The following is a 26,900-nucleotide window of genomic DNA, read 5'->3' on the forward strand; positions in this document are numbered from 1 at the left end:
CTAAAATAAATGGCTCATAAGCAATATCGATCCCGTTATGCGGGAAGTGTAATCTCAAGAGGATGGAAAGGTCGTATATCTGAGCGTATTATTATCGTCATGAATAATTTACCAAGTTATTAAATCAGGGATACAATATGCAGACAAAAGTTGCAACGGTTGATTGTATCAACTTCGTATCCGCTGCGAGGGACCTGTGATCTGCACTTTATACTGTTGCCTCCACGTGGTGATAGCGTCATGTTGTTTTTCTTCCCTGACAGTCAGTATAAAGAAATGAGGTCAGTTTCGCGCAAACAATATTATCTAATATAACGTGTAGCAGAACGATGTGTCAAATATGCACACTGTAGATCCATATCAATCAAGACGTAATAATGATAAAGTAATAATGACGCAAGTTTCCTTTTTGTAACAGGTTTCCTTTTTGTAGAACAAAAATAAATTAAACTAAAGCTCTTCCCACCGGCGGTTTTCTTCTTGGTATTACTACTTCAAAATTAGATCGAAGTGTCCATAACGAGTGATACTAACAGTGTCGTTATATCCTTCGTGTAATGTGGTAATATGAAGTTAAGAACTTACAGTGATGGACTGGCTTGACCAGATTTGCCAGCTTTATCGAAATTTGCCGCGTGCATCGACTGGAAAGTATCCTATATCAATTAATTGTGTGTGTACGGTTCTTTCATCTACTTTTCAAAGTAAACAAATAACAGTAATATCCGAAGAAATTACTAATGTTTGCAAGTTTGTAATTAGAAAATATTCGGACTTTTTTGTGAAAGCATGAATTTATTTAACACATTTTAGTACATTGCATTGATGCAAATTATGTGTGTATATTATATATATGCGTATCACATGTTTTAAATGATTGTTGAAAGATAAAAAACTTTATTACCAAACACTTGTTGATTTTAGACGCATATTTTTTTATTTTTTGGAGTATTTATTATATTAACGTTAAACCAAAATTGATTAATTAAAATATTAATGTAAATTAACTTTTACATGGATATAATATCCATAATGTTTAGTTATTTTTTATCGCAAATTACTTTTTTCCTTCAAATCTTATCTTATTAGATTTTCTCAAACAAATTATGAAAATTATAAAAAATGCAAACACTTACGTTTACATGTGCAAAGTAACCATTTATGTTACTCCATAGCTCTTTCAAATGATGATAACAGAAAAGAGAAAGTAAAAAATTTTACTGTTGAATAAAAATTTAGACTAAGGCTGATTTACTTGAATAAGCTTCTTTTCTATTAAATAAGATTTCCATAGGAGAAAACAAAAAAAAAACTGAGATTAAATGTAACAATTTTTACGAGATGAATATTGAGTCTCGCAGTTATGGTAAATCGAATTCGACGTTGATGATGGCTGCTCATCTTTGAGGTAGCCAAAAGCAAATAAACATCCACTCGACGTAATCTTTACGAAGGCTCGAGCCGGGTCGAGTGCAGGCGCCTGCCTTGCGAGAACTCGAGCGTGATCCATCGGGCATTGTGTCCATTATACGTTTTTGTCTGCCGCTCTCCTGCCCTTTCGTCCCTCTTTTGCAAGGTTTTCCCGTGAGGCCCGCGAGACTCTTCGCATTGTCATACCGAGGTGGCCTCTTCATCCACCCTTCTTCCTTTTCTTTTTCTTCCCTTTTCTGTATATAAGTATAAGTTTACGTTTGGAAACCACGGGTCCACAAGGCCCCGCCGGTATTCACGTCTCAACATCGGCATACCTTTTTCTGCCGCACGGTCCCGCACGGACGAGCGGGCCTAGTCGCGCGTGGCGAACGGCGGATCTCGGGATAAAGTACTCTTGGAGTCGTTTTTACTCGGCATTTTTCAATCTGTTAACGAGGCACTTGAAGCCCGACCTTGAACAAGTTAATTTAATCAACGTTTGATTGCATCGATATTGTTCTAAGTAAAATTTCTTTCTTTTATTAAAATTGAAAATGTAAAAAAGTTTAACTAATAAAAAGAATGTTCGTAAGAATACGTTGGAATAATTGTCTTTAAAGATCTGTTCGAGAAATTTTCAGGATCGCGTAACAGACGCGACTGTTTCTGTTGCTACATCCTCGGGACGTCGAATAGAAGATCGCGAAAAGACGTAGGATACGGTGCGCCTTCAGCTTTGAGCGAAGATAGGAGTACAGTTATCCATAAAGTAGAGCATGCGTACGTTGGCTCTAGAGCGGCAGGTGGCTGCCGTTGAACAAAGAGACAAGAAGCAAAAAGAACATGAGCCCGTCATCCATCGGGACAGCATGAGAGAGCTCTCGTTCACTCAGAAATGATTGAATCATTGAGCCGATGTCCACTCGTTACATGAAAATGTGGTAATTTAGGACGAGCGACATGCGTCAATCGCCATTTTTTCCCGCGCTACTGCATGAGAGACGCATTTTAATTTGTTAATATCTTTTTCTCTAAACTAGGTCACTTATAATCGCAAAGAAAGATTCTTTTGTCGTTAAATCGATTGTCACGGATATTTTTATTGAAGCTTAAAGGGCTTTTAAAGACGATATCTTTCAAAAGCTTGTGAATTTTAACTGCTGATTCGATAGAAGGTTCTGTTTCATTTTTTTTTTCAAAATTAACACAAAGCACCGTTATGGTATAAATATGTTGTTTCATATATTTTTCTTACATAAAATGACGGGATTGCGTTGGGACAGGAACATACATATATGGAATGTTACGAGACGATGTTTTAAATTGAATTAATTAGTTATTATTCATATTTTATACAATAATAATCATAATTAAGGTGTTTTAGTTTCTCGTAATATTCTATATCCGTACAAGGGTACTCGGTAAAATCGATAAATTGGGGGTCTGCCGTGTATATCCTATATGTATATAGACGATTTTCTAGGCCTCTCTTGTTTACATCTGTTCTCTCGTTTTTTTTTCGCATTTCTTTACATTCTTATCACAATATCGTATTTTACACAGATTCACTTACGGCTTACATGCTAGAGGGCCCCGGTGCAATATTTACAGATGCACGGTGTTCGATCTCCCAGCCTCGCCGAGTCTGATCGATCTCCGATGGCTTGCACCGGGACTAGTAACGCTAGTAAATTCTATGGACTCTTTATGCTGTTTATCATTCTCTCTCTCTCTCTCTCTCTCTCTCTCTCTCTCTCTCGCGCATACTTTCTGTCACATTAAGTTCGCACTCGTTTTTCGCGCGCGGTGCTATCGTAATCCGCGTATTCGATGAAAGCGTGGCAAAGGTAAGCCGCACGGCTGATTTTGCACGCTACTCATCGAAGCCTTATCGGATCGACTGCCTTTTACGTCGCAGAGATTAATGTTTCACGCATTATTTCCTGGAAGCTGTATATTCGTAAACGGATTACAAATTTACGGAAAGATACAAATTATCTTTCATTGCAATCAACGTTACAATTTTTTTTTTTTTTTTAAGTTTCTTCTACTACAACTGTTAGATTTACATAGACTTATAAGAACAGATTTTTGCTTGTAGAAAGCAAATTTTTTCCTTTTTCTCTGACAACTGCAACTTTCCAGGAAATTCTGCGCCGTTCTCGACAACGATGATCGCACCTTGTCACTTCGACCACGCTCAATTGTTTTACGCTGTTTTTCGTTATTTCCGGCTTTACACGCAATTTAGGAACTGAGGGGAGCTTTGTCTTAAATTATACACGCATATACCTTCTTATTGCACCGAATCAAAACGCAAGAATCCGTCCGAGAAGGCCGTCTCGTGCTTCCTAGTTCTCCGCTTGCGGTTAAATCTAACGGCACTTATTATTATATACGGGAGAGAATCGTGTCGTTGCCGCCGCCGTCGTCGTCGTCGTCGTCGGTGCATCCTTCCTCGCGTGCACCCGGCGACGACGTTGAGCGTCACGACGTAGGAATTCCGCGTCGCCCCGGCGCAGCGACATCGATCCCCCGGACCGTAGCCTACCTTCCAGCCCGCCTTCCCTTTTTCCGCCGCGAGGCCTTTACGCAAGCACACGCGACGTAATCGCGTACCAGCGTTCAACAGCAAGCGCGGTCGACACGAGCGGAAGGGCATAAAACTAGTTTTGTACTGTTCTCTTTGTGCACCATGGGGCGAACCCGGCAGCCTAATCCGCCTCGAGTTTCCGCGCCGCGTCGACTTGCGCGGCGCCGACGCCCTCGTCGTCGATTCCCAGGGAATCGGGGAGATCAGGGGAGCGAGAGGGATGGTGGGGGGATTTATCCGGGTGCATTGCCATGTGAGATACCGCGTACTCGATCGCCGATTCTATCAATTAGCGATTTGGAAACTGTACGGCTCCGATAATCGCGAGCTATTAATCGAGTTTTTCTGATTCACGACTGAGACGAGCTAATTACATTTTTACATAAAAATGTTAGGAGAATTTGCGTGCCGTCTCGTCCTCGAGGGATTTGTGTCGATTCGACGAATACGAATGGACCGCGTGAAGATTCAGTTAATTACAATTATTAGGACTCCATATCGGGTTTCGATCAATGTGATTTTGTCGGAGGTACTCGACTGTACCACGAAAGGCGTCTATAGAAGTCAAGAATTTCAAATTGCATGCATGGGTTTAAATAAGAAATCATATTTAACTTCTCGCAGACTTGGGAACCAAGGATTATGCGGAACCGAGGCCTGACGGTCTCGGTGCGCATCGCGACCGACATGTGCCGAACGGTAACAATCAGAGCGAAGGAAAAAAAAGACAGAATCAGGAAGGACAGGAACTGCGCGGCACCACGCGTTCTCATGAGACGACGACCATTGTTGCCACTGACGAGACCGTGGATCTGGGTCAGCGGTGGGGCCCGCCCGATCCTCCCAGTTTCCCGCGGTTGCAAGCCACAGCCGTCGTTTTTGCGGTTTGGCGTCGCCTCTTGGAAAGCTAGATATTGTGCGGCGCAAGATGGCAAGGGTGACCTAACATGGCCGACGGAGGACAGCAAAGAAGAAACAGCGTAAAACAGCCCGTCACATCGTTTACCTGCTACACGAGCGGCTTATAGCTTATAGCATGAAGAGCTCGCGTTCTGTTTTTCTGATAGAGTTCGAGCACAGCACTTGGTTGTGACGGAAAAGAATAGGAGATGCTACTTAAAAAAAGCCTTGACAGTTCGAACAAATCGCGAGAGGAATTTATTTTTTCGGAGGCAACAAAAATCGTTATTTGACCTACTATTAATTTAATTTACTGAAGTTTCTTTCCGATTTATTAACTTAATATTTTGAATCTCTTCTCGTAAAATTCGTATTTAACGAAATGACGTTTCTTTCCAAACAAATTTAAAAATAAGTATAAATATTTTTGGAATTATTTTTAAAATAAAAATTCTCAATCATTAGTTCATTATGTAAAGTATCGCAACCGAGCGAATTGTAGGCTACAGAAGTACCGTAAAATACTAGAAATCAGGGTAGCCAATCAATGTCGACATTAAAATCTTTTCAACGCTTTTCAAAGTTCTTAGACATCGGTGATATTCCGCGCGTCGCCAACGGAGATAATGACTTTTTTCCAGCTCGCTTCTCTAGCTATTCGTTCGTCTCTCGCGATTATTCTCCTCTTCGAAGGAGGCCTCCGGCCAGTTGCCTCATCCGGGAAGGAGGGACCGGTGATTACAGCGAGCCACCGTGATTGCCGAGATCGTTTGACTCACGAAAATGTCATTAGGATTTCATTACTTCCAACCGCCTTGAGGAACGACTGCTCAACGAGTTTATGCAACGTTGTCTCTCGTCACCCTCCCCTTCCCCCGCTTCTCTCGCTTCCCTTGTCTATCTACCCGGAGAGACCTCGTCAACCCCGTCGTTCGTCTCGTTCAGCTATCGCACGAGATCCAGCACGAAAGTAGGTCAGCTGCGCTCGCGGTTGTTGGGCAACTGTCACAAAGGATCGACCGGCCTAACGTCATCGGCAATTGACATTTGCCGAGGAGATAGAAATTGGTTTTTAGAGATGCACGATTGTGCCAGATCGGGTTGATTCAGAAAGGTGACGAAAATATCGGATCGATCGAGTCGCATTGACAAGAATCACGCGACCTGGTCTCGTTGTTCGCCGGAGTTCGTTACGTTTGTCCTGAATATAATTATCAAAGACAAGCGCGTCGGATGTAGGCCAGGGAGCTCAAACCTGATCCGCGTTCCTTTTCATTTTTCCAATTGCCATAATATCATTATCGCCACTATTATACTATCACGTTGGTCTTGGTGTCGGCATTCGTTAACTTCAGATGTAACGGTAATTATGCGAGTTCATGCTTTAAAAATAAATTTCAAAAATAAGTTTTGTTCGTCATGCTGATAAATTGTTTATTAATCAACATCGACGATAAGCCCATAATTAAACTGAAATTATTTGAGCGGGAATCGTGACTGCTAGATTTTACATATTCATTCTGAGAATAAATGTTTGTGTGGGAATAATAGTGGCAATACTACGACCAAAAACCTCAAATTCAATACCTAACACCTTCGCACAAATATAAAAAAATATAAATTAAATTATAATATATTTTAATGTTAAATCAAGAGAAAAAGTGTCCAAATAAACTAAAATAAATAATAAAGAGAAAATATAATGAATCATAAATTTGAGGCTTCTGGTATATAGAAATCAATTAATAGCTAATTATAGTGATTGATGGTAACGTCAATTCAATATTTTAGGAAATTACTGTATTACTCGCGCAATTTATTTATTTGACTAACCGTAGTGATTAAATTCAGTATGCAATTCCACGCTTGACAAATGGCGGACAACAACATTTCCACAATGAAAACAATTACTTGGAGGCAATCTCTGCTTACAATTAACCGCGTAGTAATCAAATTAGATTCGATGCACGCAATCACAACGGTCGACACGAACAGACATATAGAGAAGCCGTTTTATTTCCCGGGAAAGAGATTCCTCGCGACTTATATTTTTCTTTTGCTACAAACGATTACTTGCCAAACACGAAAAGCGTTACATTCGTGACAATCACTCAATCATACGCGAAGCGTTACAAGTTACCCTCCAACTCATAAATCGAACTTCAAGATCATCGACAAACGACATTGTCCTCTCAGAGAACTCGCATCACGAACGGTCGCGGATCGATTTTCGGCGATTTCACGTAAATAGTTGTTACATCATTATTATTTCTTTTTTTTTTCTTTTATAACGTAGAGCAACCTTCTTACTTCACCGTACGACGATGTCGCTCCTGTCGTCCTCCAACTTAACGTCGATTCCAACTCGAGGAGGAAAGGCGTCTCGCAGCACAACGAAACGACGCGCACCGAAACAACGTCACTAATCAGTCAGGAGTCACCACTCGATGCACGGATCGTTCATGACCGTCGATTTTCCGCAACGCTGTTGACACCACTGGCTCGGGCGTCGATTCTCTTCTCGTCAGCTTGGAGACACGTCCGTATTGTCGCCGATTGATATTCCTGTGATTGCATTTCTCTCATCTCAATAATATTACTATTAATATTTTGCTAAGGGGGCGTGTATCACACACGACGTCGCACTGTTCGTAACCGCTCTCACTTCGACGGACGGCCCGCACGGATACCGGCATGCGGGTTTCATTATACAGTTAAAAACAATATTAACATTTAATTTTTCCTCGCGAGAGGCGCTACACATATTCACACTTTGGGGCGGGACCGCTGGGGTACGTTTGCGGCGCCACGAGGGGGTGGCTCGCACCATGAACTCATTGTCAGTTCAAGGGACATCTTCGTTAAACCGCTGGCCATACTCTGTAAAGGACACAAACACCCGTCCAGTTAGAAAACGTTGTGACGTACGAGATGATAAGAGATTTTGCGAAATTTCAAAAAATTAAGCGTTCTACTTGCAATATCGAGCTACTTCTGCATTAAATCGATATCGTACGCAAGTAAAAAATTTAATTGCCAAGTTGTTTTAATTAACTGATTTCAAGTTAAGTTCAATACCAAAGTATGTTGCCATCTTTCAGCATGAAAGATCTACGGATACATCTATCTGTGCTGCACAAATGTATTTTTTCACGCTCGGTCTGTGTGTGGCACGTATGTACCCACGTTGGTTCTCGCGGTTATTATATTGTATTAAAGATATGTGGTAACTTTAAAGCTTCCGGAATCACAGTACGATGAATATTACGGCAAGGCGATTGAGGTAAATTTTGTCGTGTCATGCTGGTTCTTAGTGAATAGGAGAAACGTCCAACGTGTCCCAAGGGGACTGGCAATACCAGTTTGCGTTAAGGCGCGCTGATTGACACGTCACACTTTAATTTCAAATTGAATGTCCATGATTGAGTATCGAAGTACGAAAAGTATAAGTTTAATCGTGCTCACACAGAAATCATCGATATAAGTTATAGCAGCCAGAATATAACAAATCTATTATCAAATGCAGACATTTAAGGAACGCTGTTGTCTCACATTGTTTGTGATGGATGTTCTACATCTCAAGCTAGATCTCTACCAAAAGAACATAGAGCAACATTTGTGTCTCTGTAAAAGTTACAGTATGTTTCTCAATGTTTTTCATTGTTGCTAAAAATAGAAATATTGCCTAAGTTGCCTATCTCACCTGCGTATCTATCGAAGGAGTTTTTTGTTGCTAGAAACAAGTTTCTGTAATTTATTGTATTCATTCGGATCAACGGGGTACATGTTTTAGTGACAGAGTGTCTACACTCGGGCAATACAAGTTCTAAAAACAGAATGTTGCCTATATTTCCTTTTATTTTAATGTTCTTATATAAAAACAGGCACTTATCTGTTCCTGGTAATAACGTAAAACATTGAGAAACATACTAGAAATTTTACGGAAATAGGCAACAGAAATAAATATCGCTCTATTTTGCTTTGGTGTAGATGTAATTTTAGATGATATAAGTCACTTATTTCTAACAATAATTACGCGATAAAAAGTTACTCGACGTTGTTTCAGTGGAGACGTAGCTTAAACACGATTCATCTCACACATATAATAATTTTATTATTATTATTTTAATAGTATCGTTAAAAAAATATTGAAATATTGTAGATAATAATTAATACAATTTTAAACTTTGTGAATAACGTTCCTCTGCATAATGTCATTGTCAGATTAGATCTCGGATCGCGAATTTAATGTATATCTATTTTCAACATACAATGGTATTGTAAGAAAAACAACATTAGATGCATTAATTTCGCAATAACCTCTGGCTTCGGAAGGCAATGCATTAAGCCTCCATCGATGTCGATCCGAAGAAGCGGCACTTACGTGAGTAGTCCGGGGTTGGGGTCCGCCTGGTACCAGGAGTACTGCGGCATGTAGCCCGCGTGATGCGGCGGGGGTGGCGGTGGCGGTGGATGATGCCCGGCCGTGTGCGGGTGATGATGGGAATGGGGCGGCGCGTGTGGATGCGGATGGTGCTTCATCTCACCCGGCCAGGCGGGCGCCGGCGGGCTCTCGTTGTGCTGAGGCGACATCTCGCTTCCGGGACTCGAGCTCCCGGGGGTGTGACCGCCGCCTCCGCCGCCCATGCCGCCAAGGTAACCCGTCGTCGGGCTGCCCGACACAGAACTTCCGCCCCCTGGAACACAAACGCGGACCGGGAACCGTTTCAGAACCGTTCCGAAGCTCGCGGCCGCCGCCGTCGCCGCCGTCTCCGTCGTATTTAGTCGTGTCGCGTTGCCGCACATGCAGCTGCATGCGCCTGAATGGGACCGGCGTCGCAAATTTAATCGTGCGAGGGAGCGTGGTATTGTGCGCTAATGCATCTGGTGGCTGCTACGAGACGGGAAAGAGTTTCCAAGAGGGTGGTCGCACGCGTTCGATTTCGCGGGCTCTGAGTCGAGTTGAGGGGAGGGGGAGGACTTTGCTCGGAGAAAAGGGAAGGGGTATATAGCTCATCTCTGACTGTACGTCACGTTTTCGTGATATTCCGCCATTTGGAAGCGCTCCGATTTTTATCTTCCCCGAAACTTTGCGTTACCTTGATACTATTCTTAAGCACGGGACTGTTATAGTTTTGTACTCATTAGTGTAAGTAATGAGGCACATTATGAGGTATTATATATTATTTACATTCATTACCGGTTAATTTTGTGCATACAATCCAAGAATGAGAGTAGCGTAAAAATTACATATAGTTTAATACGTTAGAGTAATGAAAATATACTGTGAAAATTAAACCATAAAACAAAACTGTTCAATACGAAGATAAAATTTATATCGCATCATTCGAAATCGTTGCACGGGGTATAATGATGCGCATTAGGCAGTACACGGATATTCGTACTAATTTTCGTCCTGGAGAAGAATGGTATTCCTAGCAGAATAAGAGAAATTGCTCAAGATGGAGTTAATTGCACTGTGTCTTTCGAATAAATCACTCACTAGGCAGATTCTAGATTACCGTTAGTAGTCGCAGAAGGAGAGCAGCGGTGAGACAAAGCGGTTTCGTTGTTGTCGGCGATACGGGGGCAGTGGCAAAGGCGCGATAAAAAACGCAGACCGCGAAAATTGCGTCGGATTATTACTATTGTAATTACGGGGCAAAGTGGCGTTCGTGGAGATTGCGGCGGCAATGCGGCAAAGTGATGTAGCAGCCCCGTCAAGCGCGCAATCATCACGTACGTTCACCAGTGGACATTCAATTAACGCCTGTGAACGTCCACCCGATTAAAAATGCGCGAATAATAATCTCGCGAAAATAGACCGGTCGATCGTGAGAACGATTCAATCGGCGGTAAATCGAACGAACGCGCGTTCTTTCACTGTACTAATTAGATCGAGGAGAAGGGTGATATTAATGTAGTGTAATAATTAATGCCAGTGCATAACAACGCGTTACTAAACAAATGATTTCATACGTAATTACTAGAATTTGTTCAGCTAATAATATTATGAGTGGTCATCTTATCTTTTACACAGACATGGAAGAGATTTTTTTCTTCGGGAATATTCTGTTTTGTTTAATTCATACCGATGTGTATATTTTTTATATTTTATGTAACCGTAAGACAACTTACCTCCTTGCATGAGACTTCCTGGTTGACCAGGTTGAGGGGATGGTCCTCCGGGTAGAGCGGTTCCACCCGCCAGAAGACTGCCGTGCTGGCCACCACCGCCACCTCCGCCCTGTTGCGCCGCCTTCATCATTTTCTTGTACTTACTCCTTCTGTTTTGGAACCAGATTTTCACCTGTAACAACAAACATGACAGTCAGACGTTAGAGATAGATTTTTATGAACAAAAATAGGAATTTTTATTATACATCCTGTACATTTGTCTAACAATGTCGGACCTGACTGTTTCAAAATTCCAACGATAACGATTACGAATAATCTTATCAATATTAATTGAACCGATGTCCTTCATTTTGTCGTAACGATGAAGTAACTTCCGTCAACTTTCCGAAGGTATTAGATAAGCGAGAAAGATAAAAGAGAAACTCCGTGGGAGCAAAAAATTATTGCGAACATTGTACACGTTTATTATATATTATGCTGAATATTTATTAACTGTTTATTAGTATTTATTATACATCATATTTATGCCTCTACTTGTATAACTTGTCATACAGGATTAGTCGTCATAATATTTTTTTTTAACTGTCATCGTTTATGCATTTATATAACGATATAACTAATTTCTTAAGTCGGATTAAAAGACTTGAATATTCATAGAAATATTAATAAGTCATAGCACACTTTTTACATAAATTATCTCATATAATATAGCCACGCAATAAATTGCAATATTTATCAATACATTGACACTTATAGTGGTATCAAATATACAATTATTATCATTTCGCTATTATAAATGCGAATAATAATTATTATTTATGTCTATTATTAACATGTCCATTCTTGCAGCCTTATTTCCTTAAGCCATTAGATTGAGCTATAAAATCATCACGAAGTAGGAACCGCAAGCGATTTCGTCGAGATGCCATCGTTCGATTATCGATGCGCGCGCGATTGGAAATCCATTTCGCAACCGCGATGCGCAAAAGCGTGCCTGAGTCTAATCCGATGCTTCGCATCATCGCTCCGTACTGCCGGGTTAGACTCGGCGGCGGAGACGAAGGAAAAAGAAAAGAAAAAGGAACGCTCGCCGTTTCGTAATCGCCGTTTCTTTTGCCTTCTCGCTGCGATGCATAGAACCACAGCAGGGGCGAGCAGCAGCTTCGTCGTCCTGCGGCGTGTATACTGGTGCGCACGCGCGACCGCTAGGATTGCACATGCGGTATTTTTTTTTTTGTCTCAGCATCCGCACACATGCACCGCATGCACGTGACGTGCTGGCTCAATCTTACGTAACCCCGCCGCGCGGAGCTAAGTACGTGTACGTGTATACAAGAATACGCGCGTGGTGTACCTGACGTGTACAGCCCGAACCGAAGCCATATGTTTGGAACGTGTCGTCGGAATTGGTCCGCGAAAATAGCGAATAAAGTTTGTTTTATTCTTATCTGCGCGATATATGTTTTTTTTCTGTTTTATCGCGGAAAGAGAATCCGCATTATTTAGCAAAAATAATCCTTGCGTCTGATTTTACTTTAATTATTCCGGCCTCACCGGTACGCGCTTTTCTTTTCGTATTATTCTCACGTCGATAGTTCCGCCGATTCCTGTAGGAATAAAAATTTCTCATATCGCACAACAGGAAGTGGATTATTATTTTTGGAAGCTTTCCACGCGCGTAACCCTTCTGTCCCTGACACACGTTCGTGATTCCGTTGTTTCACCGTACGATTTAGAAGTATTCGGCTACGCCGGATGACTTGGACGAAAACAGAGACATGCTTTTTTATTAATAGTACACCACACCTAATGACTTTTTAACGAGCCTATCCGCTATGAGCCATCCGGGCTTATCCGATCAAACTCGATATTCCACCGCCACGTCGATCAGACGCGAGATGAATACAGTGAATACGCGCTTTTATTCATCAGGCACGGAGAGTGTCTTTTTTTTACAATTAAAGATCACTCTCCTTTCATAGCAGTCTTATTCTCGTCGAACAATGCATTCGCATAGGAATGTAAATTATAAATAAATTATACCGTTATGTATGTACATACATAGGCTGATTATTAATTATCAAGCGGAAACTCTTCATCGCAGAAATCCACGCCCGTACGCGAATAAAAGAGTAACAATTGAATATTTCTGCTTTTTTTTAAGCTCATCATCTGCTTGATGAGCATAATATTTATCCAATCAATCTCTCGAACGCATCGACGGTATCGTCGACGACCGTTAAAATATATTTTCTTTATAAAATGTGATGAAATAATACGTAAACGCTTTTTAGCGCGTAATTAGGTGAACCTGTTCTTTACTTTAAATAAACCCGTTTCTGTATGATATTGTTACTATTTCGCGATACATTTTAACCGCCTGACTCGCTATTTTCTAACGTCCCCTCCCGAGTGGGCAAATCGACTTAGTTAATTAAAGTAACTGTCCAGCTTTTTGATTGACGTCCAAGGCGTAAAAAAGTTGATGACATGAACGTGTGTATGCGCACGCAATTTCACAGATTACTGCGTAGTAGAGGAATCGCAGACTGACTGGTGAGTGATGTAAATCTCGGTTAAACAATCGCTTTCAGTTTATGCTTAACTAGAATGTCAAATAACGATGGAAAGAAATTAATTTAACGTGTCGATAAATTTGCACGATGCAATCATATATCAGGTAGGCAAATAAAATACTGCGAAATATAAGAAAGACATTTTTATAATCGTAAATTTGCAAGTATCTGAAAGATAAAAGAAGTCAGGAATGAGCAAATTGGACGAAGACAATATACATGTTAATTATGGCTTCATCATACAGAAATTGTACATCTTCTAAATTGTCTTTCGAAACGTGAAATGACAATTCAAAGCAAATTAAAAATCAAATAGGTACAGCACGACGCTTTTGTATTATACAAGCATGGAAAAAGCAGAAATGAAGTATAGTTTTAATTTTGCGGAACACGCATCGTTACACTTCATTGTATGGCACGAACTCTCAAAGAAACATCTTGACTGACACAAATGCATAGATGTGTGTATACCCGCATAGGATATATAATGTCTCAGAATCCTCCTATTTAACTTTAATAACAAATCCTACAATTAATTTGAAATACTAATATTATCCCGAGTAAAATACCAGAGTGTACTTTGATAAATTGAACGAATAGATATCAAGGATGGTCAATGCGAAATACGTTGCATCCAATATTTAAGGAAAACTTTAGATTCTTCCAAGCACCTGTTGTTCTCGGAGATCCCAAGATATCTATGCATACAGGTCATTTATCGCGAGAAATATGCCGCGGCAACATCAGCAGCCCCTCGTCGGCGAGCGTGCGCCCGGCGTGCCGGCGCAAATAAATCTCTTTCTAATTACTCGTTGAAAAACCCGGTTGCGACGAGCAGAAATGGCGCCCGACAAAGGCCAGCAGCGCTAAAACCCGGTTTCGACGTGCTTTATTTCGCTCTACTGGCCGGTCGGCCTGGTCAGCCGGGAAGAGCGGATCGTGCTCGCCCGGGCGCAGCAGTTTGTTTATTGATATTTACAGCCGACGTTGACAGGGCACGACGCGCATCGACGGTAAGGGATGCGTCTTCGTTCGCGAGAATAACGTTGGCGGGATTTGCCTTTTTTCGAGCCGCCGGCGGTTTCTCTCTCTCGCGGGAACGGCATGCGGGATATATTTACGCGTGTCGGCGCGCTCGGCGCAAAGCTTTAATTAATACCTTTTTTCCAGGTGTCGTCGGAACACGTTAGACACTCGTACGAATGGTTCTTGTTGACTCCTTATTTAGAAAGCGGGATAATAATTGTATTTTACTTTATTTATAACTAAAGATTTATATATATATATATATAAGAATGTCAGTCCTGTGACACATCCGATCACTGGATCAAAAAGAAATAAAGTAAGAAAGTGACTAGCAGTGCTTATATATATATTTTTGTTTGTTTGTTAATGTTATTTAATTAAATGTAATATTTTAAAGAAGTAAAACTTTTATATGTCATCTTAACTCTCTTCTCAAACAGATATTTAAGTTTTATATAAAATATAATCGTTGCTGGATATATTGATATATTATACAAAAGTTGTCCGCTATGCAATTATTTCAGTTGATAGAGAAAGTTTTGAAACGCGTGTGAAAATGTAATGTTTTATGGTGCGAAATGTGGTTCAGGATAATAATGATTGTTCTCTCGCGGTAGATATGACGACAAGCTCGGTCGTTAGTGATTTATTACTCCCTGTACTACTCATTACTCCGTTACCAACATTTCTTCCATCAAATCTTTCCCACAATTTGCGTACTGCTTGAAAGAGAAAAATTGTTTTGTTTGAGAAATTTGAAGTAGTATATCACAAGAAAGACAAGCTTTTATTCTAAACATAACACTATTCCCAAAAACTAGAAATCTTTTAAAATATTAATTAATTAAATATTTGTTTCATAGCTTAACACATTACGTTAACATATTAATTTTTATATTATCATAAACAATTCATTAACGAATAATAATAAATTAATTTATAGACTTTCGTCTATAAAAATTCGAATATTCATGCAGGCCACATATGACGAAACCACACCGGGTGTTAAGAGTAACTGGAGAAATAAATCAAATTATACTCCGAGAGTGAATCATAGAGCCGTCGACTGGCCGCGAGGTAGCAATCAAAATCGCTTTATACTCCAGCAGCATTACAACAAGCGACGCAGGCATGAGGCGTCGAGCGGAGTCTTCGCGGCTTCGCGTCGCGCGAGTTAAAGGAAGAATACGAAGGAACGAGCGAGCCGAGGGATACGAATGCACCCTGACGCCAACGGGCACCGGCAGGCACGGTGGCAAGCTGTCGTTATCTCTCGGTTGGACTTAGACGCGCGTGTTACGTGGTTCTCTGCGCGTCGAATGGCCGTCGGGCGGCCGCGCGCGAGCGAGCGAGCGAGCAAAAATTGCGCCGGAGCAGCCGGTGGTCGCCTCGCCTCGCCTCACCTCGCCTCGCCTCGCCTCACCTCACTTCACCTCACCTCGCCTCACCTCGCCTCGTCTCGCCTCGTGAGGGCAAAAAGAGGAAGCGAGGACGCCGTTGCTGCCGGACCGATGATGTTGCCGCGCGCGGCCAGTGACGGGCTTCCGACGTCGCCGCGGGCGAGGAACTCTGTAACAGTCCGCGCTGTCGATATCGCTGATGCATACTCAATGAGCGACGGATCATCGCCAGGAGGACGGAAGGGGACGGAAGAGGATGCCGGCGGGTAGGGAACGAAAGAGAGGGAGAGGGGCCCCTTGCGATCGGGGAGGGAGGGGACAGGTAAGATTTTAGACGAAAAAGTGCAGCGCGAATCGAAGGCGATGCTGTTTAATATGTATGAGTAGCATCTAGGAGTAATATTATCTCTGTATAAATGGAAACGCTCCCACCGCGATTCGATCCGCGTCGGGGCTGCATCCTTGGATCGCGATGCAGCTCGATGATTTGAAGTCCCTACGTCCAATACGAGGGGGAAGCGGGCGGACTGCGGAAGGATGAGTCGTTAGAAGTTGCGACTTTCTTTTTGGATGGCTGAAACTGCGGATGTGATGTCAGGTTTCAGAATATTATTAAGAAACGCGCGTCTCAGACATTCGCCAACATCGGTTAAGCCGATGTTAAATAATGTTAATAATAAAAAATACCCGGGGGGGAAGTAAAGCCCTCATTCAAGGAATGTCTCGGCTGCACGCCTCTATCTCGTATGCTGTTTTTCTTCATAGTACTGCGAGTCGATCGTTCGGTATTTCAAATCGATAGAGTTTGCTCTGTCAATGTTGATTAAGATGACAGGTGGCGGTGAATGGACTAAATTACTCGGCACGTGTGTGGCGCGATTAGCATTTGCGAAAAATATAGCTCTGAACTTGGTAATGCACATCGACAAATTCTAGGAATCACTTGTTAGCCGTGCCACTGCGCGTTCGATACCTTTTGCAGCACGTGTAACACGTGTGAAATATTTCTAACAAAATCGAATAGATTAATCTGTACAGCCGTTTTATTAATTGTAACATGTTAAAATGTAATTTGGCAAATGTGTCAACACCCGTATCACCCAACGGCAATTACCCTGCGCGTGATATACGTTCTTCATTGCTGATCTCATCATAATTCATCCTTCATCTGATCGGAGACTGGACAATTAAATACAATTACAGCGACGGTGATGACGGAACGACTAATGATACAATGTAACGTCGGTGAAATATATACAGCTCGTAATCGTAATATTTAGAATATACTATCCGCCAGAGGTATAATTAATCGCTACTCAACTGCCAAATATAATCACCAGATAACAATTTATTTGCTAATTATATCCGTAAAAAATTCTTACTAGATCTCCGACGATTGTAACATTCAATTTGTTATACGGATAGATAAAATCTTCCTTATCCGCACCGTTCCCGAGAACGCTGATGAAAATCGACAGAATCAGGATACTCGAAAAGCACGAATCGTCAATTATGGAACGCGAATTACACATCGCGCTCTCGATTATTTCTCACGTTAGGGATCCGCGCGAAATTGAAAGTTATATTACAGCGTTGTGTGTGTGTGTCGCACAACGTTAGTTGGAGTTATTCCTGTGGCGGGTCGATTCCCCTTCATACAGCGGAACCCCCGTCGGCACGTTCTGAATGATCCAATCTGTCCACACAATAAATAATCATGCGTATCGGTACGGCCTACCTGCGGCCCAGAGCCCGTAACAAACTAATCCGTCATCGGTGCCCGGACACCGCGCCGCGCCGGTACACCTCGCCTGAGGATTTTCAGCGAGCGTCAATCACGTGGGGGCACGGTGAAGAGCGAGCGATGAGGTCACCCTCGTCCGTGCCCTTTATACGATCTAACTAAGTAGATCAACGAGCGTACATCTGATAGCGCCGAATTAGCAGTGCACTTGTTGACACGGACAAGATGGAGCAAAGCGAGAAGAAGATGACACATGCACGTATAATATACAATACAAAAGGGAAAATTTTGATTTATTTTGACAGCTCAATTTTGGCCTCACATGGCTGTTTGCTATAATTAAAAAAAAAACTGAAAGACACTGAAAGCGAAGAAACGGTTAGAAAGAAATTACCTTCTTTCTTTTAGTTCCGACTTTTATTTCTAATTTATTTATTTTGCAATTTCTCCCTAATTGTAAAATTCCATTTTCGCATTTCGCTAATACGGCCGAAATCACACGTGGACGCAGCTGGATAACATATGTCGCGCATTTCGAGGAGGACGGTCGCCCGGTCGCCGGGCGTACGGCGGATATCATAAGCGTTTACATTTCCAGCTATCGACTGGGTGAAGAGGATACGGGGGAGTAGGAGGTCAGGGAGAATAATAACAGCCGTGTAAATGCGTCACTAGGGCCCCGTTCGTTCGCATAATGCTATAATGCCTTTTTTTTTTTTCCATTTCGTTCGCCCGCTCACTCCTACAATGCAACGTCGACCTACCCCCGTCCGCCCTCGCGCACCTCTCGTCCACGCGCCGGGGCCCCTCGCTGCTTCGGCGGTTCCCACTTCCTGCCTGGCATCGGTGATGCGCAGTGCCACCTTAACAACGAAATTCCCCAACGGTGCAGCGGCGGTCCTCCTCGCTTTTGTTTCGTTCACGGTTGTTTCTTTTGTATGTATGACCGCGAACCTAGCGGGAAAGTTCGCGTCGGAATCCGGCGATGATATAAAAGGAATTATAGATGCTATCTAGCGGCGTGATTCGCGTGTTTCATGGAGTCCGCGTTCAGATTTCAGCTAAGCTCTTCGGCTTCTCGCGTGGCGGATTACATCCTCATAATCCGAAGGACGATCTTGATCTTCTATCAATTCCTCGTGCCACGCTCGCGCGAGATGTGCTCAAAGGTACATTAATTAAGTGGCAAGTTACTAGTTAATATCTTTCAACGAAATATAATGAAAAAGGTAAGCCAACCTGTCCCTAGCTGACTGACTTGTCTCTCTACCGGTTTACTTGACGCGCCAACACGCGAGCCTCGCCATTTTTCTTGGCGTAATAATCTCGCGAAACGATGGTCGCCCGCGTATATAGGTACAGTGTTGCGCGCAATCGGCCTCTGGTCGTTTTGTCGTTGTGTCTGCGACACAAAGCCGCGCGTGCTAGCTTTGTCCGGTGAAATCTTAATCGGAAGCGCGATTATCGCGATATCGTTATTATACGCTTCGCGCACTCCGCGTCCGCTCTGCGCGCCGCGCCGCGCCGCGCGGCGTCGCGCGTCGCGTCGGCACGAGGTCGCGCGAAGAGACGAAAAGTGGTTGAAATCAAACGCAATTCCGTAGTGGGCTCACGTGCCGCGAACAACGGTGACACCGTGACGAGCGGAATACCGCGGAGCGGTACAACACCGTCACCGTTCCTTTTGTACCGTCGCCATTTGTTATTTTGTACATATTCATAACGGCGTTACATCACACCAACGCGTACCGATGCATTCTCTCGCTCCCGTTGCTTTTTTCCCCCCCCCCGCTCTCCCTTCCCCGTCGGTATTTTTCCCCCCGCGCTTTCCGTTTCCACGTCCACGGATACCAATCAGCGGTTGTCATCCATCAACGTCCGCCGTTGATGCGTTTCACACGGATTTATTAAGGTCCCGAGGAATGACCACGCAGAAACAGTCGCTGGTCGCGTCACAATTAAAATGCGATTAATGCACTGTGAGCGTATCGAGTCGCTGATTTCTACCGTCGTGAATGTTTTTCTTTTAAAAAGGCTCATTGCTAATTGTTCACTTATGCTCCCGTGGAGAGGAAAACGTGTGTCGTTATACAAAAGATTATAAATATACAACTGTATACATTGAAGAAGTAAAATCCAATTGAATGTATATATAATGTATTCCCCCTAGGGACCGCGCGCAAACAATTCCAATTACTGTAATGATGTTTCTCTTATCAAGAAACATTGCTTCCTCAGATATATGCAAGATAGCATTACTTTTCAAAGGCAGTTAATCTTCCTGTTAAAAGTACGCGTTACGCGTAAACGCAAGCAAACTGATTAATTTTCCATAATTAGCAACCGTTCCCCCGTAGGAGATACCAGACTTTTCCAACTTCCTGCGTGGAGGATCAGTAAATTTTCACTATCACAGTTCGCCGTTTCTTAATCAATCCGTGTTTCCTCTAAACAAATCAAAAGTCCCTTCACGTCGCGCCGCGTAACGCAACTCCTACAGATGAAGTCTCGTTTATTCCCTTCAGATTTCAGCGCGGGGCATTTACGCGAGGATCAAGCCGCAACCTGTGGTCCTGCGTTACGTGAGAAATCTTCGGGCACCGTTATTGTATATCGCGCCGGCTGTCGTTCGCAAGACACAAAGACCCTATTCATCCGCATGCAATTGCATGCGTAGGAACCGATCTTGACTTCCACCATGCTGCGCGTCGCTATCTTCTTTACGGACGAATACCCTTCCCCTTCCCTCCTCCCTCGACCGCTCAACCTCGTTACCGTGTTACACGCAGCGGGAAAGAATTTGCAGTAAGTCGAAAGCAATACGCGATTCCTCGATAAAATTGCAGTCTTCCGATCAGAAGTCGCAAATGTACATTAACGGCGTGAAAACGTATTTGGGTTAATATCTGCCTCTCCCTCCCCTCCCCCGTGTCGTGTATCTAACTGTCGATCATAGAATCGCGAATTTACGGGAATACAATTATTCATTCAACGGTGGTTACGATTGGTAGCGATTACTAATCTTTCTATTACATCGAGATTAATAGGACGATAGTATTTTTACAACACGAGTTATTAGCTTTATAAGGTTATTAATATTAATTAGTGCCCATTTATTTCTTACGCTAATTGAGTGATTTACAGACGGTTCTCAACTGAGGATGAAATTATGCTCGCGCTGATCAAAGCCGGAATATTTGGAGCTTTAATTTATGTAGAATACACATGTTTAACATAATTAAGAAATTGGTAAGAGTGCATTAATTATTACGTAAATAATATGTAAATTATACACGTTATATAAAAAAAGAGAAATATATGTTAGAGAAAAGTCCCATTTTTTCTTTTCTCTTTTCTTTCTACTTTAATTGCGATCGGATAAATAATGGTTATAATCGTAAACGAAATTGACACATGCATCGGTATTAAAATTAGCGTGTAGCGATTTCAACGAACGAGCCAGCGCAGGAAAAGCGGCGCAACGTAGAATCAAATCGGGCGTATCTTTCTCATCGTAGTGATGCATTTGGGGAAGTGCTGCATGAAACCGCGGATGGCTTCACTTTGCAATTTTCACGATGGACATGACGCGGGACCTGACGGACATTCCCATGTCCGTGTTCTCGCGAGTTTCCACGAGTCGGAATAAGTCCTCGTTTGTAGGTGGGTACCTTCGTCACGGTGAGCGGTTCGCAGCATGGTTTACCGGACAATCGTGGTGGATGCGCTCGAGGACGATGAGCGGAGACAGGACAGAAGAGAGAAAGAGAGAGAGAGAGAGAGAAAGAGTAAATCAGAAGGAGGGAGAAAAATAGAGGGAGAGAGGCCGGGGAAAACAGACAAGAGAGACAATCAGAGAAGAGAAAGAAAGAGAGAGAGAGAGAGAGAGGAGAGAAGAGACCTTCTTGGTAGCGGCTACGGAGGAAGAGAGCGAGGGACCACCATGTACAGAGGGACGCGAGGAAAGCGAGGAGAATGTCGTGCTGTGCTCATCGAGGTGTAGATCCTCGTCCCCTGGGTCGTTCCTACGCCGTGGTCAGCGTCCCACTAAGCCACGGTCACGTTTACGTTGTCGCTTCAACCGCGTCTAAACCGTTGTCGTATGTGGCAACGTTAATCTTACTCGATCTTACGCGATCATCAGGATTTGTGTCGCCTTTCCGGTGAGCAACCGGGTTTTCCGTCTTTGTATGATAAATTGCGTCGGTAAAATATCGCGGATATCGTCGAACGTATTTCCTCGTGGTATACGAATAAGTTCGTAAACATAGGCTTGTTATAGCTTCCATGAAAAACAAATATATTAATCTCGATAAAAAATGTATTCGCATATTCTTTTCAGAACGTAATATATCAATGTTAATCTTTTTCGCAGAACTCGGTAAGATTTGTTCAACAAAACGAATTTTATAGCGTTCTCTCTCTTTCATATTTGCATGACAACTGTGCTATTATGTCGAAAGTTTCATCCCTTTCACGCTCGTGTCTCAGCGAAACTTGGCACTTGGCTCGCTCCTTCCATTAGAGCGACAATGAGGTGACTTTCCATGGCAAGGCGAGACAATACAAAACGATATCTTGATCTATCTCTCGGAACGCAACAACTAGAGTGGCCCCTGCGCGAAATACCTACGGTATCCCTGAACACGTAGTCCTCGTCGCGCGATAAAATCGTTTACGCCGCGCCAAGAGTTTCGCTTCGGCGAGCGTCTCGCGCTTCGAATCGCACCTGGCGCGAGGTAGCAGGTTGCCGAGCGGCTGCGAAGTACGATTGGTACCGCGAAACATTGCGAAAGAATTAATTTATGCTGCCGCATACCTGAATCGAAAAATGTGATGAATAAAACAAGAAATGAAGTCTATAATTATAACTTTATAAAAAAAAATCGATGCGTACTTTACCCTTTCAATAACTTGAAAATATTAAAAATGTTATCAGTGAGATGTTACTCTGGTTCCCCTGAGTACAAATTCCAATATTCTTTCATTATAATTTAACTCTAGAACAGCACACAATTTGTTAGACAAGTTAAAATAAAAGGATTTTTTAGGCGTTCCAAAAGTAAGAAACTTTGAATTAAAACAAATATGCCTCACTTTCAAAAATAAATAATACATTTATATTACACTCAATATTTTCGATTGTTATTGTGTGTATGAAGATTATCCGTTGATTTTAAGAACGCTGTCTTTTACGTAAAAGAAGAAAAGTACTCTACGTATTTAAATCCAGCAGATAAATTAGCCAACTTTGAAAATAATAGAAATGTCAATCTTCGAAAAAGATGTCCGCCACACCAGTGTGCCGTTCCAGGGTGAATGTAACATGTCGAATCACAAAAAGCCCTAAATCGCGACCGCTTGTGCCATCGCCATGCACATTCTTATCCGCTTCATATCTAAATCTCCGTAACGGTCCCTACGTGCGTCCACTTCCACCTCTTTGTGTCGCTAATGCTCAGCGGGCTCGCATTTTCGCGATCGCGATCAGGTCGCGGAAGAGGAAACGCAATCGTTCCGCCGTGCAGGTCGATATCTCAATCTCGCATCCTTTCTTTTTCGTCCGTGTTCGCGGATACCTGCGCCTGCTTCTGTGGAAGCGGTGTACGCTGCGGCCGCGTGTACTTTACGGGTTAGGCCGCCGCGGTTAGGCCGTGTCGTTCGCCACCGAGTGTAAACCACGCGCGCTGTACATGGCGCACGCGATGTACCGCCAGGTTGCCGATTTCCGTAAAAGTCTAGAAACGCTCTCGCGCGCGGCCCGGCGGAGCGCGAAGCCGGCTCCTCCCGGTTACCTAAATGGACCTCGGCGCTTCCACGAAAGCGAACGCAAAGACGCATTCCCGCGATGCACGGTTGCGCTTAAAGTCCCTTACGTCTTAATTCGTGCATGTGTGTGCAGCCTGTGGGAGCGCGGCCTACCGCCGAGGCCTAGACGAACGAACAGGTGTGAGATGCGCCGTGAGGAAATGGCGGAACTAATGTTACTGCGAAACGTTTAATGCGCGCATACGCATTCCGTTCATTATACATGTCGTGCATACCGCGGTGCAGCCTAAACAGCGCTTTCCGATTCTTCGGAAGATTAAACAGCAAAACACGGCAATTATACATTAATAGAAAAGCTTAATCTTTATGCAATGCGGTAATTAGATCAAATGGAAAACCCAGGCAGGAACTGAGAACAATAACGCCGCCTTCACAAACGCCAGTGAGAATATCTAATTAACGGACTTTGCACGTCCGCGTCTATCGGGAAAGATCCCGTGAAATTATGCCACCGCAAACCGGACGCGAGGGGGGGGGGGTCTCGTCAATGCATGTTAAATCGCGTATCAAGAGATTAGCTCTACTACAAATTCCACGGTGATTAATCCTCGCGCGAAGCGGATGCTTCAAAGTCCCGAAAGAGAAAGAGAGAGAAAAAGTCTCGTTGACGTTAGAGGAGATTCCGCAAGCCGGAAGAACAAGTCGCTATAGGAGATTTATTTGCAATTGTGATCCGCGTCGCGAACCGTTCGACGCTTCTGGTCGTCGTGTATGCAAATGCACCCGCGCGCAAAAAAAAAAAATGACGCGTGTTTACAGCAGTAACGCTGCAACGAAACAGACGGAAACTCACGGTGTGAGCGAGTGACATCGCGGATGCTACCGGATGCTACGGAATAATGGAGTGGATTCCCTCCTGGCGAGGATGCGCTTTGCATCACGCTTATGTGACCGCCTGTACGCGCGCAGTAATGTGACGCACTTGAAGATAAAGTCTTATCTGGTCGGCACGTCGCACACAGAGAGCTCGCGTAGGATTCGCGATGATCTAGCTCGGGCGTACTCGCCCGGGAAATCCCGACGACCGTGAGCGTACGCGGACGAGAAACAGTTTCCCACTCGATCGCGAGGATCGCGATATAGTAACCCGGTTTTTGTGTTTGTGAGCGCGGCCGAATCGCTCGATCGGCAGAGGCGGTCGGCCGGAAGTCGGTGTGGCTCGCGTGTTGCTCGATGGGGATTTACATTTTAAAGTGTCGGTTGAACGTTAAACGGAGGGATTTTACGTTTCTCTAGGAATCGCTCGGGACACAGTGGGCGAGATCTAAAGGTGTGTGCTTTGTGCGCTTGAAATAATTAAGGCGGACGTAAATAAAGTATTTTCGAATACGCGCGGGGCAGAGTGACGTTGACACGCTATCTCTCGCTAAAGCGCGAAATTAAGTTAAGAGTTTGGCGAGATATGACATGATGGCACACAAGATATAAATGATGATGAGGCAAAAATTCGTATTCAACGTGTTGCGGTTTCACGTGGAAGATCTTACGGTTAGATGATGGAACGGTACATTGTGTGTTGAACGCGCGTATGTACCGCTTGCTGCATGCGCTTTCCAGGCACATCCGCGATAACCGCTGGAAACGCGCTCGCGCGCGTTCGACACAGCTTTCAGCGACGTCCTTTCTTGTATAAACTTGTCCCGTGTTTTTGGTCTTAACGCTTTGACAGACGTTAGCAGCGCGCGGCCAGAAAAGTAACGGCCGGCGGCGAAAAACGCGTCACGACGGACGCGTCGTATTAGTCGCAAAGGTGCATTTTCGCATTCGTGTGGAACGAGAGTGTGATTCTTTCCAAATTAAAGTACGCGAAACGATCGAGCTGTCATTACAGTTCTCACTTCGTATTTAGTTTCACGCGGAATATGCGATCGAATTTCTTTATACCGATACGTGATTTGCCTTTTCTGGGGATTATAATAATTTAAGTTCTGATTGTGCGTCTTCAAGCATTCCGTAGCAAATCCCGTAGCGTCGCGCCTCCGCTAAAACATGCACAAGTTCCCATCATCAGGAGCATCCATACGCACGCGTATACGTACACAACAGCGAGGAGCAGGACCCGTAAGCCGCAGCCGCATTATCCGAAGTACTCTTCGGCGCATAGCGGGCACATGCAATTTTCGAGCGGGTTCTGCCAGCTGGATGTTGGAGAAAGAAAGAGGGGCGATGACGAGCGGTAGGAAATGCGCGAGGGAGAGGCGGCAGGGAGGGAGGAACGTAATTTTACCCTGGTTGCCGGTAATTTCACGCTTTTACTCGGGCAGGTTAGCAAGGCGCAGCTCGTTCTCGTGGAAAATGTCGTACCCGCGTTTGCAAGGTTCTCCCCCTCTTCATCCCCTCGCGCGCCGTGTCCTCGCTTTAAAGACCTGCTAGCTCACGAAAACGCAGACGGTACCGGCAGATAGTTACGGGACATGAGTTCCTCGCTCGCGGGATTTTATCGCCCCAGAAATCTTCCGGTGTATCTACATACGCGTGCGTGCGTGCGTGCGTGCGTACGTATACGTACGTGGGTGCGTGCGTGCGTGCGGGCGTTCGAGCTGCGCGGCGGGCGAACTTATCATCGGTCTAGATTCGCGACTGTTCACTTATTAGCGCGCGTTTGTAATTTATCGTGAACACGAGCCTCTCGGCAAGGATTAAGCAATCCGATCCTTAACGCCGGTGAGGGATGCGAACGCTAAACGGGGAGGTTATCGCAGCCGTCGCAATTACGTCTGTGAATTCATAAAGGATTCCGTTTCTCTCGCGGCAATTAATTTCCGTTGTCTCCTCACCTCTTCAATTCGTTCACGTTACAAAACGAGGCGGGACGTGGAGGGACGAGTTTTGAGATGCGGTCGGTCAGAAGATAAACTGTCGGTACATTGTCCTAAAGATTAGAGAGCGTCATTCGGAGAAAGGAACGCATTCGAGTACTCCCACTCTTGCTAATACAATCCGCATACTCATTGCGAATTATTACACGGGATCATTATACAAGAACCGCTGTAATCACCTCATTCCAAATTCCGCCCTTTCTCCCCGGTTAAGGATTCCCCCTATATAATAGCATCGCGAAGATGATTAAAACTGGTTTCGTTATTTATGCATACATAAATTTCATGCCTCTCGCACGAAAGAAGAAGCGTACCAAGATCGTACCAATTGTAGAGAGCTGATTTGTATTATTTATTCGCGCGTGCGACTTATACGATCATTGACGAAAACGGCAATGTGTATTCGAATTCGCTGTTATAGTAAAGCATTAGTACTGCCTTGTCGTGCGATGCTGATATTAA

At 43.7% G+C, this 26,900-nt stretch overlaps 1 protein-coding gene and 1 long non-coding RNA gene across 6 annotated transcripts in view; one reads left to right on the forward strand and one right to left on the reverse strand.

The window, feature by feature from the left end:
- The window catches only part of LOC105831524, a 221,029-nt gene that overhangs the window by 105,577 nt on the left and 88,552 nt on the right, over positions 1 to 26,900 (forward strand). The gene's annotated exons all lie outside the window — the stretch shown is intronic.
- The window catches only part of LOC105837227 (homeotic protein distal-less), an 85,724-nt gene continuing 61,454 nt past the window's right edge, over positions 2,631 to 26,900 (reverse strand). For 4 of the 5 annotated variants that reach the window (XM_028189098.2, XM_012681811.3, XM_028189101.2 and 1 more), the window contains exons 3-5: positions 11,045 to 11,216; positions 9,291 to 9,603; positions 2,631 to 7,786 (exon numbers count right to left, since the gene is read on the reverse strand). In XM_028189098.2, coding sequence (XP_028044899.2) covers positions 7,768 to 7,786; positions 9,291 to 9,603; positions 11,045 to 11,216 — 504 coding nt within the window. In that variant the 3' untranslated portion in view covers positions 2,631 to 7,767. Of the gene's footprint in view, positions 7,787 to 9,286; positions 9,604 to 11,044; positions 11,217 to 26,900 lie in introns of those variants that run through there. The other variant, XM_028189099.2, reaches the window with a different exon arrangement.

Source organism: Monomorium pharaonis, chromosome 4 (genome assembly GCF_013373865.1).
Source record: "Monomorium pharaonis isolate MP-MQ-018 chromosome 4, ASM1337386v2, whole genome shotgun sequence".
NCBI lineage: Eukaryota > Metazoa > Arthropoda > Insecta > Hymenoptera > Formicidae > Monomorium > Monomorium pharaonis.